Below are 20,318 nucleotides of genomic sequence, written 5' to 3' on the forward strand. Positions count from 1 at the left end.
GCAGCTTGGCGGGGCTCCGTCCAGTCCTACCGTCTTTTTTGTCGATGTTCTCCCTACCCCCATGTCCCTCCCCGCCTGTGCTCGTCTTGACTGTCCCTCCCCCCGTGCCAGTGGTCCTCGGCGGCCGCAGGGTGGGCCGGGATTCTTGGCGGATGTTCTCGGTGTCCCGGGGGGTCAGTGGCCCTCAGGGTTGACGCTGGCTGAAGGCAGAGGGTGGAGCGAGGCAGGGCGTGCTGGCTACTTGGAGGCCGCTGACCCTGAGGTCAAGAGGCGAGTTGAGGAAGGACTGGGAAGCTGGGGAAACAGCAGTGCTGGGGCAGAGTCAGGAAAGCAGGACCGCTGAGGCCTGACCCTCCTCCTGTTCTGCCCGTAATCCCACAAGCCCCAGCGGGAACCTGGGCCCCAGGGGGTACCCCACCCCCAACGCTCCTCTGCTCCCTCTTCTCCTGCCACGACCTCTCTGGTCTGGACGTCTGGCCCTCACCTTGTGTCACTTCTCCCACTCTCTCCCCTCCCTTCCCTCTTCACATCCTGCTGCCTTCTGGAATCTTCCCCACAGCCTCCTGCCTGGACCTGGTCTCTCCTGCCTTTGTCTCCTCTTCACAGAGGTGGGTCCCAGCTCCCGGCTTCCTCCCCATCGAGAGGGCTTCTGTGGCCAGGTTGCAGTCTCGCCTCTCCTTACCCGGGGAAAGAGTGCTCTGGTCCCTTCCACGCCCTGGCCTGGTTGCTGCGCGGGGAGAGATGCAGGGGGAGCGCCTGGAGGCCTAGGGCTTCCCCCTCCCGTGTTTGTCAGGGACCCGGGCAGCCTAGGGTCGGGGCGCCCCTCAGAGCAGTTCAGCGTTGCAGGGCGGCGGCCAGGGTGTGCCTCTGACATGAATGGGTCGGCAGAGGACCCGAGTGGTGGGGACACATCTGAGTGTGCGCCTGGGGGCGGTGCATGTGGGCTCTGTCAGTGCCCAGTGCTCTGAGGCTCTCTGGGTAACTGAGGCTGGACTTCAGGCCTGGGACGTTAGCCCCGTGACCATCCTGTGGTCTGGGCTGGGAATCATGTGCTACTTTGACAAAGGCCAGGATGGGGCCACCTGCCAAAGGGGCTTTGGAGGGCTGCAAGGCTCCCAAAGCAGGGCTCACCCTGAGTCATCCCTTGGGAGCAGCCGAGGGGCCCCAGAACCAGGCCTGTGACCAGCGCTCTGTCTGCCTGGGAACCTGGTCCTAGGACACGCCAAGCTCTGGGCCCATGTTGGCCGCCCCAGGTCTGGCTCTCGAAGACTCCGGGCCCCAGCCTTGAGGGCCTGGTTGAGGACGTCAAGCTAGTGCCAGTGAGAGGCCCCCCTCCCTCAGAGGCCCCCAGTCTTTCGTAGGTCTTGCCTTCCACACTCGGGAGAGACCCCAACAGGGCACATGCCCCCTGCCACGTCCAGGATGAAGCCACACCCAGGTCTGGGCTGGAGGAGCCAGGTGACCAGGGCCCCGGCCTTTCTGAGTCCTCTGGGGCCAGTCTCGTTGGAGGGCTCCAGGGAGGAGGGCAGCCCAGGGGCCCCCGACCTGCCCCCACCTCCACCTGCTCCATCTGGCTGGTCCCCAGGACCGGAACCTCCAACCCTCCTCTCTGTCAGCCCCCAGAGGGCGCTAGGGAGGGGCGGGGGGCGTGGCCCGGAGATGCTGCAGTTGGGCGGGGCTCTGGCGGTAGATGTTGAGGTAGTTGCCAAGCTCCTTCCTCCCTGTACGTCTGCTTCTGGAAGCGCAGGACCACGCTCTTGTCACACTCGCACGTCTGCTGGTCACCCTCCGTCTGGTTGAGCTCGCCTGTGGGGAGTGGAGCACACGGACTCTGAGGTCACAGTGGACCTCGGAAGGTGGTCTCGGGCCAACAGCACCAGCACCGTCCGCGGGCCCACCCCAGGCCTGCAGGCTCAGACACTCGGGGCCCAGCCTCTGCATTCACAGCCCTCCAGGTGCCCCTGGTGCATGGGAAACAGAGAACCCCTGAAGCCCAACAGAACAATGTCAACAGGGGGAAACTGAGGCCCAGGAAAGGGTGCGTTTGCCTAAGTCATCCAGCAAACCCAAGGCAGAGCTGGGACGGAAACTCAGGCGTCAGGAACTCGCCCTCCAGCCCAGTTACTTTCTACCATCGCAGGCCTCTCTCAAGCACAGAATCACAGCACACCCACCCTGGAGGGAGTTCGTGGTGAGATCGGAGTGAGAAAAACACTCATAAAGAGCTTCGCTCAGTGCGTCCCAGGGAGCAAATGCTGTCGTAGTTGTTATGGGCCTTCAGAAATCATCTACCCCATAGTTCTCAGCCTTAGGTGCGCATTAGAATCAGCTGGAGGGCTCCTGAAAACCAAGGCTGCCCAACCCCACCCGTAGAGCTTCTTCTAACAAGTGCTGTTGATGCTGCAGGTTCGGGGAACACCTCTCGAGAACCACCCACTAGCCCAATTGTTTGCAAACTTGCAAACTCTCCATCAGCAGAATACCTTCTCTAACGTGAAACTCTTGGCCAAAGACTAATATATCAAACAGCCGAAGGAGGGGACTTCCCTGGGGGTCCAGTGGTTAAGACTCTGCGCTCCCAATGCAGGGGGGGGGGCCCGGGTTCGATCCCTGGTTGGAGAACTAAGATCCCACATACTGCAACTAAGCCCGAGAGCTGCAACTAGAGGGGCCCGCATGCCGCAGCAAAGACCCAGTGCAGCCAAAATAAAAAAGATAAGAATAAAAAAAAATTTTTTTTAAACAGATGAAAGAGAAGCCACTAGAGCTACAAAATACATTAAAGAGGCAGCTGGACCACCAATCCAGGGATAACCGACCCCCCACTAGCTCTCACAGCAGTTGACCTGATGACCCCAGAAATCCCCAGAACCCAGTGTGAAAACCACTGCTTGGGTTAGTCCATTGTCTTGGGGGTTGAGAAGGGAAATTCCTCTCCATGAACTGCTTAATGAACTCCTCTCTCAAGCCAGACCCTCCACCACACATCTGAACAGCAAAATATGAGGACCAGACAGCCCTGGGCTGCCGAGGGTCCCCAGATGTGCCCAGTTCCCCACCAGACTCCTTCCCAGAGAACAGGAGTCTTGAGTATCTTTGCAAAGCTGGCATTGCTTGTGAGCTCTTAGTAAGGGATGACACACAGCCTGGTGAAGATAAGGAGACAAAGGGAGCCCAGGGCTGCCCACGGGGCTGGGCCAAGGGGCACCTGCTACCCCAGGGTGGGGCACTAGCAGGGGCTGGGCAGGGACACCTGGACCATCAGCTTGGATGCTGCGTCCCTCAGGTGGGGAATGCATCCATGGTAAAGGAGGGAACCTGCCAGGCTTGGCTCCAACACCTCGAATCCCCAGAAACCCTGGGTGTCTAGGATGGGGTCACCTCATCTGCTGGGGTCCCAATGACAGAACTAGAAGGGAATGGGTCTGCTCAGATCCAAACCCCTCAATGTGCCCATGGGGAGACTGAGGCCAGGTGGGGAAGGACCCTGCCCAGGGTCATACATGCTGGGAGAACATGGGTTCCAACCCAGGTCCCCTGACTCCCATGCCAGCCTGACACAAAGTTTCAGGATCATCTGAGGATCTGATTAAAAACAGAGAGTCCTGGACCCCGCTAAGACCTGACCCACTGAATCAGGATCACTCCCTAAGCTCTCCGAAGCTTAAGAATCTTGGGGACTGGGGAGCCTGGGGGCCAATTCAGGCCCGGGGGCTCCGAGCACATCAGGGAGATGTGCCAGGGCCACAGCCAGGGTTATTAGATTTGGCAAACAAACAAGCAAACGAAAAACAAGGTACCTGGTTAAATCTGAATTTCAGACAATAAATATTTTAGTATAAGTATATCCCAAATATTGCATGGGGTATACTTATGCTAATTCTTCATTTCATACTAATACTTACTAATTTCATGCTAACATTTAGTTTTTAGTATAAAACTAAAGTATTTAGGATATACTTACATAAAAACATCTTTCATTGTTTATCTGAAATTTGAATTTAACTGGGCATCCTGTATTTCATCTGGTAACCTGGCCCACGGCCCTAGCACAGGCTGAGGGGGCTGGCAGTACACACTTCCGTGAGGGGAAGGGGCGATGGTGGGAGAGGGACTCACTGCAGACAATGTTAGTGTTGTTCTCGATGGTGTAGTCGTAATGGTCCACATAGGTGTGGCAGCCCAGGTCAAAGAGCTTCTGGGGCTTCCCTGGTGGCGCAGTGGTTGAGAGTCCGCCTGCTGATGCAGGGGATGCAGGTTCGTGCCCCGGTCCGGGAGGATCCCACATGCCGCGGAGCAGCTGGACCCGTGGGCCATGGCCGCTGGGCCTGCGCGTCCGGAGCCTGTGCTCCGCGGCAGGGGAGGCTGCAGCGGTGAGAGGCCCGCGTACCGCAGAGAGGAAAAAAGAAAAAAATTTAAAGAGCTTCTGGTAGCAGCAGTCGTGGACATGGCAGCACGTAGGGGCGGGGAAAGGAGAGCAGGCAGGCATAGCCAGGCTTGGCCCCTCTCCCACCGGCAGTGACCTCTATCATGATTATCTGTTCCTGTCCCTCACGAGTCAGACCTTCAGACTGAGGCCCAGAGAGGGCAGTTACTGGCCTTAAGTCACACAGCCGGGCAGAACCAGTCCAGTGCCCCAGGTTCTTGTCTGCGATCCCCTCCCTTTGCCCTCCGCCCAGAGCCCTAGCTTTCCCCCCGACCCCCTGGAGCCCTGGCTGCAGCTGCAGGAGGGGTCAGGGTGGGAGGGAGGGGCCTGAGTGAAGTCAAAGTAGGAAGAGACCGGCTAGATGCAGGGGCTATACCTGGCTGTGCACGATGGCCAGGGAGACACAAAGGCCTGGAGAGTTAAGTGGGGCTTGGGGATGGGGGACAGGAAGCAAATGTGGTGTGGCTGTCCCACCCCCTCTAGTGGAGGGCAGGTAATTAGTCAACGTGCATTTATGAAGCCTCTGCTGATACCAGACTTGGTGCTTCGGGGGGAGACAGGAGCAAAGGATAAGCCATGGCTTCCAGGAACTCCCAGTCTGATGGAGGAAGCACAGTCCTGTCCACCTGAGCCTCCAGTCTGAGGGGCCGTGGTCACAGCCCTTGCCTTTGTCAAGTATAAGCTGTGTGACTTTTGCTCTCATGTGTATTTGGAGACAGGTCAAAGGCTCCTTCCGGTGAGAACGGAAGTTCAAATGCCTCCAAGCCCAAGACCTTGGAAAGGGACAATGGAAAGTGTCCAAGATGGGACTTCCCTGGCAGTCCAATGGTTAGGACTCTGCACTTTCACTGCCGAGGGCCCAGGTTCAATCCCTGGTTGGGGAACTGAGATGCCACAAGCCTCGCGGCCAAAAGAAATAAAAATAAAATAAACATGCCAATGATAGAATTAAAAAAAGAAAACCCACAATGTTATACACTTTAAAAAAAAATGAAAGAAAAGAAAAGAAAATATCCAAGATGGTTGAGGAGGACACGGGTCAAAGGTCAGGCTTCTGGCCACTAACTCATCAAACAAGCCTCCTCCTTGGGGGAAGGGGCGTCTCCCACCTCTCAGAGATGGAGACAGTCTGACCTTTACTGTCCCTGCCCGGTTCCAGCAGACCAGACTCTCCAGGACCTACCAGTACACCTCATCCATGGGCAGGCCACGCCCCCCCACCTCCCGCAGTAGCAGCCGTAGCCCACGAAGGACAAGATGGCGTTCCTCCCTGTGTTGGCTTCCACCACGGACCTGAGGTTGAGCAGGCTGCTGTGGGCCGTGGGCAGGACTGCAAGAGAACCCAGGGGGTGCTGTGAGTTCCCTGCCCTGTGCGTGGCCTCTCCTGTTTGACTGGCTGTCCTTCCAACACCCCAGGGCTGGGGAAAGGGGAAGGGACAGAGGGAGCAGGAGAGGGAGAGCAGAGCAGGAGGAGGGGGCAATCTTCAAAGCAGCTGGTATGGTGCGTTACACAATCCTTACACTGAGCCCTATGGCCCTGAGAATATAATAATAGCATTTGCCAGGCACTGTCCTATGCCCCTTGCATGCATTAACTCATCAAGGGCTCCCTGCAACCCTACAGAGTGCTGATATTATCCCCATTTTACAGATGAGGAGACTGAGACCCAGAGTGTATAGTAACTTCCCCAGGAAGACATGGTTGAAAAGAGGTGAAGCAGAATTTGGACCCAGCCAGTGAGAGCCCAGTGCCTTATATACTCTAAGGGGCTTCACAAATGCCACATGCTCTTCTGAACACGATTCTGGGCCCCTCTGGCTTGGCCTGGCTCCTCAGCTCCCAGCAGGGACTCAGCGTCCCCACATGGCCCTGGGGCCAGTGCATCATTCAATGAACACACACACACACACACACACACACACACACGTATATATTTCTTCCCCTTTGTCCTTGTCTCACAGGTAGTGCAACAACCTTTCCTACACCAGCAAAATCAGCTTCCCGGCATCCTCAGGCAGCTCACCCCAGGGACATATTCTCCCCTCCCCTGCTTCCCTGCCTCCTGGGCTCCCAGATGTGCTGGCTCACTGCTGAGTCAACATCAAGCCTGGCATTTGGGTCCTTACCTAGTTGAGGCCACCACCCACACAGGCTGGAGGGCCGCTGTCATCCCATTTTATGGATGAGCAAACTGAGGCTCAGAAAGGTGAAGCTTTGCCCAGGTCATGCAGCCTGGAAGTGGCAGAGCCCAGACCTGAACCCAAGTTTGTGTGCCCCAGAGCTGGGATGCCTCCCCCAACCCGGCTCCTCCATCTGTGCCCGGGGCTGGGCACCCAGTTCAGCCTAACCCTAACTCTCTCCACATCCCCCATCCAGCTCCACGGCCTGAAAGAGGAAATGTACTGGGAGAGGGAGGAAGCTAAGAATTTCAGAAACGGAGACTGGATGGAAACCCAAAGGCCGAAATTACTTGTTTCTGGAGACGTGGTTGTCCAACATCGCTAGTGATGACAAGGGACTCACCACCTCCACATGCCTCAGTGGGAAGAGCACAGACTTTGGAGTCAGACAGAGGCAGGTCCAGAACTAAAGCTCCCTGGGGCTCTGTTTTCCCATCTGCAAAATGGGAATAACAATCCCAGCTCCCAGAGATCGGGCAGGCCCGCTCTCGGGGCCTGGCACGCACCAGACCCTCGCTCCCCCCATGGTGCCCCCTCCCAGGAATTGTTGTGCCCCTGAGCCAGGCCTGCCCTTCCCCTATACCTCCCACACTCATACAGTCCCACAAGCAGACCCACACTCACCCCCCATGCCCGTACACATGCACACGCACTCCCACTCTCACACACACACAGCACCCAGAGTGGCCACGTGCACGTTCCACTCCGAGTGGAAGAAACAAAACCTGCATTCGCTCAGGCAGCAGCCTCTGTCCCAGGCCCCTGGGCCCGGCTGAACTCGAGGGGTTACGTTCTAAATAACAAGTCACCTCGCCTGAATTCAACCAACCGTTTCTCACGTCTGGCCACATTTAACCTTATTTCGTTTCTGATATTTTCTTCCTTCGTCTCAAACCTGGCTGGGTTCAGGGAATGCTGAACAGGTGGACAGAAAGCCAGTGGGACATTCAGCCCATCTTCCGCCTACACAGGGCAACTGCCACCAGGACGCCTGCCTGTGTGTCAGGAGTCTCAGCTGTCCGGGGGGTTGGGCCCCCCAGAAAGAAGAAGGAAGAAGGCCCCCAGACCTGCTCCATGTCTTCCGGTACATCTCACACCCAGACACTGCTACACACCTGCCGTGTGAAGATGTGTACAGCCTACTTTCATATACAGGCTCTAGAGACACACACGCCACTGTGAACACACACTTACACAACATCCTGATGTGCGTTACACACATAGACATCACCACGTGCTCGGACACACCCACACACACATGGATACATGCGGCTATCTGCATGCAAGCTCACTAGCTCTGCAGGTACACACGTACACAAACACGTTTTCCTGTGTACACAAGCACCCTGGTGTCCCTAAGTGCCCTGACGCCAAGCCACCACCGCCACTTTACGATGCTTGTTCAGCTGTGGGCCCTGCATCCTTGAGGCTCATAAGTAGTAAATGCCGACCGCCCGGGTATGTTCACAGGTGCCTGGAGGAGTAAAGAGCCCCAGAGAAGGGATGAAGCCAGGCAGGGGCGAAGCCAGGAAGCAGAGACCCAATGGCAGGCCTGAGGACCCGTGGCCTGTGGGTGAGTCACAGCAGAAAGGCTGTGGGTGTCGGGGAAGGAGGAGTTTCCCAGCACCTTCAGTCACCACAGCTGGCCAGGATGTGATGGTGATGAACGTCTTCATCCCCAGGTAGGACCTGAGAGAGGAAGAAACCCTGGTCTTGGGTCCGTCCCTTCCCCCTGTGTGGGGTTCCTGGCCTGTGGCTCCCTCCTGGACCTCGTTACAGGTGTGGTCAACGCCATCTCTTTTTTTGTTGTTTTTTTTTTGCAGTACGTGGGCCTCTCACTGTTGTGGCCTCTCCCGCTGCGGAGCACAGGCTCCGGATGCGCAGGCTCAGCAGCCATGGCTCACGGGCCCAGCTGCTCCGCGGCATGTGGGATCTTCCCGGACCGGGGCACGAACCCACGTTCCCTGCATCGGCAGGCTGACCCTCAACCACTGCGCCACCAGGGAAGCCCAACGCCATCTCTTGATGCCCCATTTCCTGCTGCCCTTGCCTTGTGATTAGCTCCTCCAGGAAGATCTGAGCACCTCCCACCTCCTGGGACAGACCCCAGGATGGCAGAGCCCACAGGCACCAGGAGCCTCCTTCCCTCCCACTCTGAGCAAGAATCAGCTTCCAAGACAGGGAGCTCCTGTCTCATGGAGTTGGACCTTGTCACAGATCAGAACCAACCCCTTTCCATATGCACGCCAGGGAGTCACGTGACCCAACCTGCTGGCTGCCTCTTGCTCCCGGAGCCAGGAGACCTGGGTCCCTGGGTTCTAGCTGCAGCTCTACTTCCAAAATGCTGTGTGACCATCCATAGATCCCTTAGTCTCTCTGGGCCTCAAGTGCCCATAAGGATTAGCTAGATGATCCCAAAGGCCCTTGTAGTGCTAAAAAGGCCATGACATAGCTCAGCCACCATCAGAGACTCAGAGCTCTCCTTTCTGAAGAAATGGATTCTAGGAGCCAGTTCCCCACCCTCATCCCTGCTGCTCTCCAAGGAGGGCTCCATCCCAGGGAAGCAGGCATGTACCTGGAGTTTCTCAAAGGAGAAGAGGCCCTGAGGCTCGGGCCCCTCCACCCAGAGGGGTGTCTAACCAGCCCCTTCTTCCTGAACTCTCTGGGGTTGGCCTGAGCCCCATCTGCCATGTTCCGGGTTCTGGGGGGCCAGGAACATAGGGCTCTCAAGGAGAGCCACGATCTACCCCAAAGTCTCCGGGGAGCAGGCCCCAGCTTCTCGTTGTTGCAGTGGCAGAGTAGTGCCGGGGCAATGCCCCAGGGCAGGATGCAGGTGACACATGGCCTAGAAAAAGGACGCTCCACCTCCCCCCACGGCCCTGCCCACAGCTGCCGGGTAACGCCCACTCCAGGGTGCTCGGGCCTGCGGGGCGTGAAGAGGAGGTGGCCCTTCCCCAGGCATCTGAAAGGAAATTAGCCCAAAGTTCTCTCTCTTCCCATCTGAAAAGGAGGAAAAAATTATCCAGTGACACTTGTTAAAGGACAGCAAGGCAGACTAATTATTGAACGGGGCCATTGTATAGCGTAGGGACTGCTATGATGGGGTCTTGCGGTGAGGGAAAGAGATTGGATTCAACTTCAAACAGAACAAAGAAAAGTGGGAATTTGTAGCCAAGGCAACAGCGTGGGGGTCAGAGGATGGGAATTCCCAGGAGGAAACATCAGGGTTGGGGAGATTCTGGCTAAACCCACCTAATAGGATTCTTGCTGAAGGGAGGCGGGTGACCAGACATCACCTGGGGCTGGTGGGGGCGGGGGGGTGAGGAACCCCATCAGATATCAAGGATGAGGGATCCTGGCTGAAGTGACTTAGCAGATGTCATGCTAAAACTGGACAACGCCTAGATGGACACGGAAGCCCAGAAGTTGAGGCCTAGAGAAGAAAAGTTCAAGGAGACCAAGCAAGTTTGAGTCAAGGAGAGGCTCTGCCCGGAAGGCCCTCCGTGTGGATATGCACACATCTGTAAGCCATCCCTTCACATCTGGAAGGGCTTTAGTCCAGAATCTGCAGAGAACTGCCTACCCACATCTGCAAGCTGCTGGTGCCCACCTCTGGCTAAGACTGGAGGGGCACGGGCACACGCGTCCAGCAGGAAGCCCCCAGCTCACATCCGGAAGGGCGAGCCTGCAGATCTGGGCTACTCTGTGCCACCACCGCTGTCATGTGACCCGACACCTCTCCGGTGGGGACCGCCCTAGGCATCCTAGCGGGCTGGGCAGCATCCCTAACCTCCACCACTGGACCTGGTAGTGACCCCTCCCCATGCTCCTCTCCTCCTCCCTCCCCCCCCCACACCCCCACTTGTGACAACAAAGGTATCTCCAGACATGCCAAATGTGCCCTGGGGGCCCAGTCACCTCTGGTTGAGATCCTGGTGGCCTGGGGATCAGTGCCATTTGCCTCTTTTTGGGGGTGGCATGTGTGGGGGAAAGATGGGGTAGGGAGGAACAGAGGGGGGCTGGAGCCCTGGGAGCCCCCGGCAGTGTGGACCGTTGCACAGACAGGGGCTCCGATCCCAGCACCCTGACTTCTTGACTCTGAGATCCTGGTAGGATAGCTCCCTTCCCTGGCCTCTGTGTTCTCAACTGTAAGATGTGTATAACCGGGCATCACCGAGCAAGGATTCTGCTCACAGATAATAACAGATTACAGGTGTTGTGTGCTATGGGGGCATGCGGCAGGTGCTCAGATAAAGACCTCTTTGTTACCAAACAGAGGCCTGTTCTCCAGCCTTGAGGTGAACTGAGATGATGGGAGGGGAAAAAGGGAGGGGGGAAGAAGGGTAGCATTGGAAGTGAAAACTCCAAATCGTCTCCATTGGCCCTTCCCTCCCAATGGTCCCAAACTTGCTGGCAAAGAACAGATGGGAACCGCCCCTCCCCCCACCAGCATTTCCCTTCCTACCCCCAGCTTTTCCAGCTTGCGCTTCTGGCTCTACCAAACCAACTGGCTGGCCAATCCCACGTGTCATTTCCCCGTTCTCCCAGCCCTCACCCTTCCCTTGCCCAACCTCCTCTCTGTGGGTCCAGGCCCTTCTCTTTCCCAGGAAGTTATCCTAGGAAAGCCCCCCTGCGTCCAATCACACATCCCTACGTGGAAGGTGTTGACCTGCGCTTGCTTATACAGTCTTTTGTAGGTACCTGTATGTGTTTTGGTATGTGGGTCTTGACATTGTACTCAAACCAGGGATCCTGGAGAACAGGGGACTATCATTTCCTCCAAAAAAGCCAGGGGTTCTCCTGGGACAGGGGCTGCATCTGCCGCATCAGACTGTGAGCTCCCTGAGAACAGAGCGTGGAGATGGAAGGGTAAGGCTGGTCTCTGCCTTCACTTGCCTGCACAGTTCAGTACTCGCTTTGATTTTTGCAGATACCTGTTAATAACTCACTCCAAAGGAGGAAGAACCAAGAAGTAAGGCCCAGTCCAGTCCACATACTGATGATACAGCCGCCAACATGCAGGTAACCAGGAGGCACTTAGATCTATGCCAAGGAGGCCATGGCTGGGGTTGGGGGGGGGCGGGCAGTGGAGGAGGCCCTGAGAGCCTCTACATAGTCCTGTGCCATTTTCTCATCACACACTCCCGCTGGCTGCGTTGGTTTTGGGCTTGGTGCCTTGAGGGGAGGATGGGCGCTCCCTTCCCCTCCCTCCCCCTCCCTCCCCCTCCGTCCCCCCTCCTCCCCCACTCGCAGAGTGCTCAATATCTAAAGTCAACAATAGACTGGTCGACCCAGTAATTCCACTTCTGGGCCTATAAACCAAGATACAAACCTGAGTAGCTCCCAGAGACCGATGAAAGAGGATGCTGACTGCGGCATTCTTTAGACGCTCCTCCATCAGAGGCACGTTAAGTTAGGGAATTAGTTAAGCAAACCATTAACCATCCATCCATAATTATGTTTTCAAAGATTTAACGATACAAAAAACCTGGATATTAAAGGTAATAGCAATTTTGTAAAACAAACAAAAGAAAAGCAGGGTGGGCACAACATTGTCAAGCAAATATACCCCAATTAAAAAAAAAGACTGTTGGAAACTAAAAACAAAAGGGGGGGCGGTTGTTGAGGGGTGGATGGGCACATGCATAAAAATTATCTGGAAGATATACAGCAAAACATTAGCAGTGGTTACTTTTAGACCGTAGAATAACTGGTGGTTTTACTGTCTGTCATTTTTTTGTGTTAAAATGAATGTAAGGCAGTATATTCAATGACTAAGATGAAACAGTCACTTTCCTTGAAAAACATGAATTCACTCAACTGGAAATAACCCCTACCTCTATTAAACAAATTGAACATGCAGTTTAAAACCTTTTCATAAATAAACCCCAGGTCTAGATGACTTCACAGGTGAATGTAACCAAATACTTAAGGAAGAAATAATACTAATTGTATCAGGCTGCTAGGGGTGCCATTACAAAGTACCATAGACGGGGTAGCTTAAACGACAGAAATTCACTTTCTCACGCTTCTGGAGGCTAGAAGTCCAAGACCGAAGTGTCGGCAGGGTTGGTTTCATTCTGAGGCTCCTCTTCTTGGCTTGCAGACGGCTCCACACGTGGTCTTTCCTCTGTGCGTGCACATCCCTGCTGTCTCTTTGTGTGTCCACATTTCCTCTTCTCATAAAAACCAGTCAGATTGGATTAGGGACCACCCTAATGGCCTCATTTAAACTCAATTAAAACCCTATCTCCAAATACAGTCACATTCTGAGATAATGGGGGTTAGCTTCAACATATGAATTTTGGGAGGACACAATTCTACACAAATTCTTCTAGAAAATTTAAGTGGAGGAAATACTTCCCAATTCATACTATTAAGCCACTATTCTTCTGACACCAAAACCAGATAAAGACATTACAAGAAAATAAAACTACAGACTAATATCTCTCATGAACATAGATGTAAAAATTCTTAATAAAATGTTAGCAAACAGAGTCCAACAAGATATAAAAAGGAAAATACAAAATGATCAAGTGAGGAATGAAAGTTTGGTTTTATACTAAAAAAATCAATCAATGATTAACAGACTAAAAAGACCCTATTAACAGACTAAAAAAGAAAACCCCTTAATAAATGCAAAAAAACCATCCATTTGACAAAATCTGACATCTGTCCCTGATTTTTGAAAAATACTGTCAGAAAACTGAGATAGAAGGGAACTTCCTCAGCTTGAAAAAGGGCATCTACAAAAAAACCCCTGCAGCTACCATCGTACTTAATGGGGAACGGCTGATTACTTTTCCATCTAAGATTAGGAACAAGACAAGAATCTCCACTCTCACCACTTCTATTCAATGTTTTACTGTTGGTTTTAGGCCGTTCACTAGGGCAAGAAAAGAAATGAAAGGCATTCAGATTGGAAAAGAAGTAAGATTGTCTCTATTGGCATAAACATGATAGTCCATGTAAAAAAAAATATCCTGTAGAATCTACAAAAAAACTGCTAGAACTAATAACTGAGTTTAGTAGCAAGGGAGAAGGATATAAGATGAAAATACAAGAAAATCGTACTTCTATTTACTAGCAATAAACAACTGGAAAATGAAATTGAAAAAAATACTTTAACAATAATATCCAAAAATATGAAATATTTAGGGATAAATCTGACAAAATATATGGAAGACTTGTGCATTGAAAACTATGAAACAATGCCCAGAGACATCAAGAAAGACCATGTTTATGAATCGGAAGACTGAATATTGTTAAGATGCCAATTCTCCCGATTTGCTCTCTAAAGTCAATGCCCTCTCATTCAAAATCCTAATGGACCTTTCTTGTAGAAATTGACAAGCTGATACTAAAATTCATATGGAAATGCAAAGGACCTAGAATATCAAATCAACTTTGAAAAGAAGAACAAAGTTGCAGGATTTATACTACCTGATTTTAAGGCTTATAAAGTTACTTTAATCAAGACAGTGTAGATTGGTATAAAGACAGACAAATAGATCAATGGAACAGAATAGATGATCCAGAATTAGACCTATACATTTATGGAAAATTTATTTTTGACACAGGTGCAAAGGCAATCCCGTGGAGAATTTTCTTTCTTTTTGTTTTTTTTATTTATTTTTGGCTGCATGGGGTCTTCATTGCTGCATGCGGGCTTTCTCTAGTTGTGGAGAGTGGGGGCTACTCTTCGTTGCTGTGTGCGGGCTTCTCATTGCAGTAACCTCTCTTGTTGCGGAGCACAGGCTCTAGGCGCGCGAGCTTCAGTAGTTGTGGCACGCGGGCTCAGTCGTTGTGGCTTGCGGGCTCTAGAGTGCAGGCTCAGTAGTTGTGGCACACGGGCTTAGTTGCTCTGCATCATGTGGGATCTTCCCGGACCAGGGCTCGAACCTGTGTCCCCTGCATTGGCAGGCGATTCTTAACCACCACGCCACCAGGGAAGCCCTGGTGGAGGATTTTCAACAATGGTGCTGGAACAATTGACTATCAATATGAAGAAAAGAGAGGAAGAAAGGAAGGAAGGAAGGAAGGAAGGAAGGAAGGAAGGAAGGAAGGAAGGAAGGGAGGGAGGGAGGGAGGGCAAAAAGATAATTTCATCCATACATCTCACCATATTCAAAAATTAACCAGAATGGATCACAGTTCAACAAGGGTGCCAAGATAATTCAATACAGAAAGAGGTCTTCAAAAAATGGTGCTGAAACAATTAGATATCCACATGCAAAAGGATGAAACTGGTTTCCTTCCCCACACCGTACACAGAAGTTAACTCAAAATGGATGATAGATTTAACTGTAAGGCTTAAAACTATAAAACTCAGAAGAAACTTAGAAGAAAAAATAAGAGTAGATCTTTTGACCTTGGGTTAGGCAATTGTTTCTTAGATACTACAAAAAAAGCACAAGTGATAAATAAATAAATAATTGAACTTCATCGAAATTAAAAATTTTGTGCTGCAAATACCACTAAGAAAATAAAAAGACAGCCCACAGAATAGGATAAAATATGTGCAATTCATATGTCTGTTAAGGGACTTGGGTCCAGAATTCTTGTAACTCAACAATAAAGATAACGACCCAATTTAAAAATAGGCGAAGGATTTGAATAGACATTTCTCCAAAGAAGATAAACAAACGACCAGCAAGCACACGAAAAGTTGCTCAACATCATTAGTCATTAGGGAAACACAAATCAAAACCATAATGAGTTACCACTTCACACCCACTAGGATGGCTATATATATGGTATATAGGTATGTACCCAAGAGAAATGACAACATACACCCACACAAAAATTTGCACACAGATGTTCATAGCAGGATCATTCATAATAACTAAAAAGCAGGGAAAAACAAATGTCCATCAATTGATAAATAGATACATGAAAGGTGGAAGATCTATGCAATGGAACATTATTCAACAATTAAAAGGAATAAAATATTGATACGAACTATAACATTGATGAACCTCAAAAACATTATGTTAAATGAAAGAAGCCAGCCACAAAAGGCCACATATTATATGATTTCCTTTATATGAAATTCCAGACTAGGCAACTCTATAGAGACGGAAAGCAGATTACTGCTTGCCTGGGGCTTGGGGGAGGGAGTGTGGGGTAGAGGAGGTTGGTAACTGTTAATGGGGAGGGCTTCTTTGGGGGATGTTGAAAATGTTCTAAAATTAGATTATGGTGATGGTTGCATAACGGTGAATATACCAAAAAAAATCAAATTATACACTCAAATGAATGGTGTGATATGCAAATTATATTTCTGTAAAGCTATTCTATTTTTTTTTTTTTTGGCTGTGTTGGGTCTTCGTTTCTGTGCGAGGGCTTTCTCTAGTTGCGGCAAGCGGGGGTCACTCTTTATCACGGTGCATGGGCCTCTCACTATCGCGGCCTCTCTTGTTGCGGAGCACAGATTCCAGACGCGCAGGCTCAGTAGTTGTGGCTCACGGGCCTAATTGCTCCGCGGCATGTGGGATCCTCCCAGACCAGGGCTCGAACCCGTGTCCCCTGCATTGTCAGGCAGACTCTCAACCACTGCATCACCAGGGAAGCCCCAAGCTATTCTTTTAATGGATCATATTATTCAGTTTTAAAAAGGAAGGAAATTTCGACACATGCCATTTGGATGAACCTTGAGGGCATGTGTTAAGTAAAATAAGTCAGTTAGAAAAGGACGTATACTGCATGATTCCATTCGTATGAGGTACTTAGAGAGTCGAATTCAGAGACAGAAAGAATGGTGTTGCCAGGGAGGAGGGGAGGGGGAGGGCGAGATTAGGAGTTCTTGTTTAGTGGGTACAGAGTTTTAGTTTTGCAAAGAGGAAAGGAATTCTGCAGCTGGATGGTGGTGATGGTTGCACGACAGTGTGAAAAGTAGTTAAGATGGTAAATATTACGTTGTGTATATTCTACCAAAACTTTTTAAAAATCTTTTTTTAAAAAATGGATCATAGACCTAGATGTAAAACCTAAGCGTATAAAATTTCTAGAAGAAAGCGTAGCAGAAAATCTTTGTGACCTTGGATTAGGCAGATTTCTTGGTACAACACCAAAAGCATGATATACGGAAGAGAATATAGAAGGTATGAAGCCTACAATAAATTGGGCTTCAGGAAAATGAAACTTCTCCTTTTTCTAAAGACTCTACTGAGATAACAGAAAGACACATCACAGACCAGAAGAAAATATTTGCAAATCACACATCTGATAAAGGACTTGTATGCAGAGTATATATAAGAACTCTCAAAACTCAATAATAGGAAAACAAACCACTCAATTTTTAAAAATGAGCAAAAGATTTGAACAGACTCTTCACCAAAGAAGATATTGATTGACAAATTAGCATAGAGAAAGATGCTCTGCATCATTAGTCATTAGGGAAATGAAAATGAACACCACACGAGATTCTGCTACATACTTATTAGAGGGCCGGAAATTAAAAAGACTGGCTATACCAAATTTTGTGGAAATTGTACCTCGATAAAGTTGACTTTCAAAGAAACAAAAAGTTAAGAAACATATACTGCTTCTACATTTATAACAAAAATGTTTTATATATACACACACATATATAATGACTATATCGCCAAATAATTCCTAATCATTAAGCAGTTGACCCTGGAGGAGGGAGGCTTCAAAGGACATTATTCCCATTTTATGGAGGCGGAAACTGAAGCAACAAGCTGGGCTCAGCCTTGTGAGTCAGGGAAAGCCTGAGGACCAGGCCAGTCCCTCAGACCAGGTCTCTACTGCAGGCACGGTGCATGTGGACATTGTGGGGAGGGGAAGAGGACCAAGCAGAAGAAAGAGGGCAATGACTAGCAGCTGCTCACCTCCTCCAGGAAGCCTGCCTATGCATCCATTATTATTTCTGGGCTCTCTTAACAACTGTGTTGGCTTGATCAGGCTGCCATAACAAGGCACCACAGAGTGTGGGCCTTAAACAAGAGAATTTTGTTTTCTCACAGTTCTAGAAGCTGGAAGTCGGAGATCAAGGTATCAGTAGGGTTGGTTCCTTCTGAGGCCTTTCTCCTCGGCTTGCAGCTGGCCATCTTCTCCCTGTGTCTTCACATGGTTTTGTCCCTCTGTACCTGTCTATGTCCCAATCTCTTCTTCTTATAAGGACACAAGTCATTTTAGAATAGGACCCACTCTAATGACCTCATTTTAACTTAATTACCTCTTTAAAAACCCTATCTCCAAATAGGATACTGGGGCCTAGGACTTCAACATATACATTTTACAGGGTGGGAGGACACGTTCAGCCCATAACACCACCCATTGTGCATATAGCCCATGGCGATGCCCCACTGGAAAAGAATCAGACTTGAAAGTGAGGAGACTGGCTCTGGCCGGTGCTCTGCCTGAGAAGTGGCTTGATCCTTCAGAGCCCCACTAACCCCATCCGCAAATGGGACAGACGATACCCACCATACACATGGTGAGATCAAAGACCTCATGTAAAAGGCAAAACATTGCTATTTCCTATGGAGTGAATGGTGTGCCTCTTGGGTATACCCTTCCACCAGGTCTCAAGAGTGTCGACTTAAAAAAAAACATTCACAGCCTAAAAGTTGAGAGTCCTGTTTCATTCTGTGGGAATTTTTAGGACTTCAAGCCCTGAAGCAGCGTCTCAAGTAACCCTGAGAGAACTGCTCCCCGGAGGTGGGGAGCTAGAATACATAGGAGTTTTGCAACAAAGCGCAGGTAGTCAGGAAGATCAAAAGATTATTGTTAATTAAAAAAACCAGATATCCCAAGTTAAGGAATTAGCATTTTTTCTATGTATGGGAAGATGCAAGAGTCTGGGCTCACTGAAATCATTCCTTTGATATGCACCTCAGCTATCTGAGGCCAGTATCCTGTGTTTTCATATCCTGAGGTTCCTCAGGGCTTGTCGTAGCGAGTGGCTGCAGTCTGATGGCTGCTAGATAGCAGGCAGTCTTCCCTTCCTGAGTTTTCTCAGGGTTCACCGGCTCACGTTGGGGGGCTGCAATCGCTGATGACACTGACATCCTTTGTTTTCTGATATGGCAGGAAATATTCCATCTCTCAAGAGGCTGTGGGCCCCTGGGGGAATCAGATTAACAGTAAGAAATGCCTCTGGCCTCTTGTCTGGCCCATAAGTCAGCCCCTCCCTAAGTCCCCACGAAGTAAAATCCTGCCGCTATTTCTGGGAGTCTCCAAGGTAGCCTTGGGAACCCCAGGCTCTCAGTCTTCTGCTCTGCTCCCCAAACCCACCTCCACAGCTGTTCCTGGAGGCCTCAGCACCCCAAAGCTGTAGGCCTTCAGGGGCCCAGTGGGGTCTCCCTACCCTCCAGCCTCAGAGCCACACCCATCCTGCACCACGTTTGCACCCCTCTGTCCCCTGTGCCCTGCAGAGCCCCTCCCAGTGACCAGAGCCTACGCCTGGAGTTTCTGCAGAGCTCTCTCCACAGGGCTGCGGCCAAAGCCACCAGACAAATCTCTTGGTGTCCACAGTCACACCCCCCAACTTCTGAGGCAGATCAAACCACCTCCACCCAATTCAACTTGTGCAAAGTGGTACCAGGCCCCACCCACACCTGCCGTTTGCAACAAGCACCGACCGTGCCCCATGTCTCAGAATCCTCACAAGAACTCTGATAGCTGGACATTCTCATGTTCCTCCAGCCCACTTCACAGATGAGAAAGCAGAGGGGGAGTCAGGATCCACACCAGGCCTGTCTAACCTCCTGAACACCCAGGCTCTGCTGCCCCCCAGGGTGATGTGACCTTGAGGAAGGCAGCAGGGGCCCAGGCCAAGTCTGAAAATAAGAAGAACCTTCAGGCAATGACCGTCTTGAAGCTGCCTGGAGGGGGATTTTGAGTGATTTTGAAAATAATTCTGTGGCCACTTGTCTGAGAGGTCAAAGTGGAAATTCCCTGCTCTGTGACCAACTCCATCCTTTAGAAGCAAGAGTCCCTGGGCCTGAAGTGTGAGGGGAGGTCAGAACTTTAAACTCTTTTCTCCTGGGCGGAGGGGTCACCAGGTGCCATGCATTTACTGACCACCTCCTGTGTGCCAACCATTCTACCTGTAATCATGACAACGAGCCTCAGAGGAAGCGTGACTGGTCCCAGTTTCAGATGGGAAACCTGAGGTTCAGAGAGATGAAGTAATGTAATCAAAGTAATGCTGTGAATAAGCTAGAATTCGAAGCCCGATTTGCCTGATATCAAAGTAGAAATTTGTTTCTACTACACAACTTCAGTTGTTCATAATCTGGTAGGATGTCTGAACATCTAGAAGGATATCTGATCATCTAGACGGATACTGGATCACCTAGAAGGATATTGGGTTATCTAGAAAGATTATCTGATCGTCCAGAAGGATATGTGATCATCTAGAAGGGTATCTGAAGTGTTGGGTTGGCCAAAAAATTCATTCGGGAAAAACGAACCCGAACGAACTTTTTGGCCAAGCCAATACTTCCTCGTGAAGTTTGAGTCCACTTGCTTTTACTGTCATGATCTTCACTGTTACTGTCATTACTCAAATTTATGGATGTATAACATATACATGAAAGTATACAAATCGAAAGTGAACAGCCTGGGGACTTCCCTGGCCCAGCGGTTAAGACTCTGCGCTTCCCTTGGAGGGGTACGGGTTTGATCCCTGGTCGGGGAACTATGATCCCACGTGCCACATGGTGTGGCCAAAAGAAACAAC

The 20,318-nt window shown here is 50.8% G+C and overlaps 1 protein-coding gene across 1 annotated transcript; it reads right to left on the minus strand.

The window, feature by feature from the left end:
- Positions 1 to 1,337: 1,337 nt before the first annotated feature.
- PLA2G2F (phospholipase A2 group IIF) lies at positions 1,338 to 9,298 on the minus strand. Its single transcript, XM_027108289.1, is given in 9 exon segments — positions 1,338 to 1,674; positions 1,676 to 1,704; positions 1,706 to 1,806; positions 4,120 to 4,202; positions 4,431 to 4,457; positions 5,610 to 5,647; positions 5,650 to 5,756; positions 8,235 to 8,296; positions 9,183 to 9,298. Coding segments are annotated over 9 exon segments (900 nt in total).
- Positions 9,299 to 20,318: the final 11,020 nt, after the last annotated feature.

Source organism: Aethalodelphis obliquidens, unplaced genomic scaffold, assembly GCF_003676395.1.
Source record: "Aethalodelphis obliquidens isolate GAN/ISIS:26980383/991018 unplaced genomic scaffold, ASM367639v1 scaffold9, whole genome shotgun sequence".
In the NCBI taxonomy this organism is placed as follows: Eukaryota; Metazoa; Chordata; class Mammalia; order Artiodactyla; family Delphinidae; genus Aethalodelphis; species Aethalodelphis obliquidens.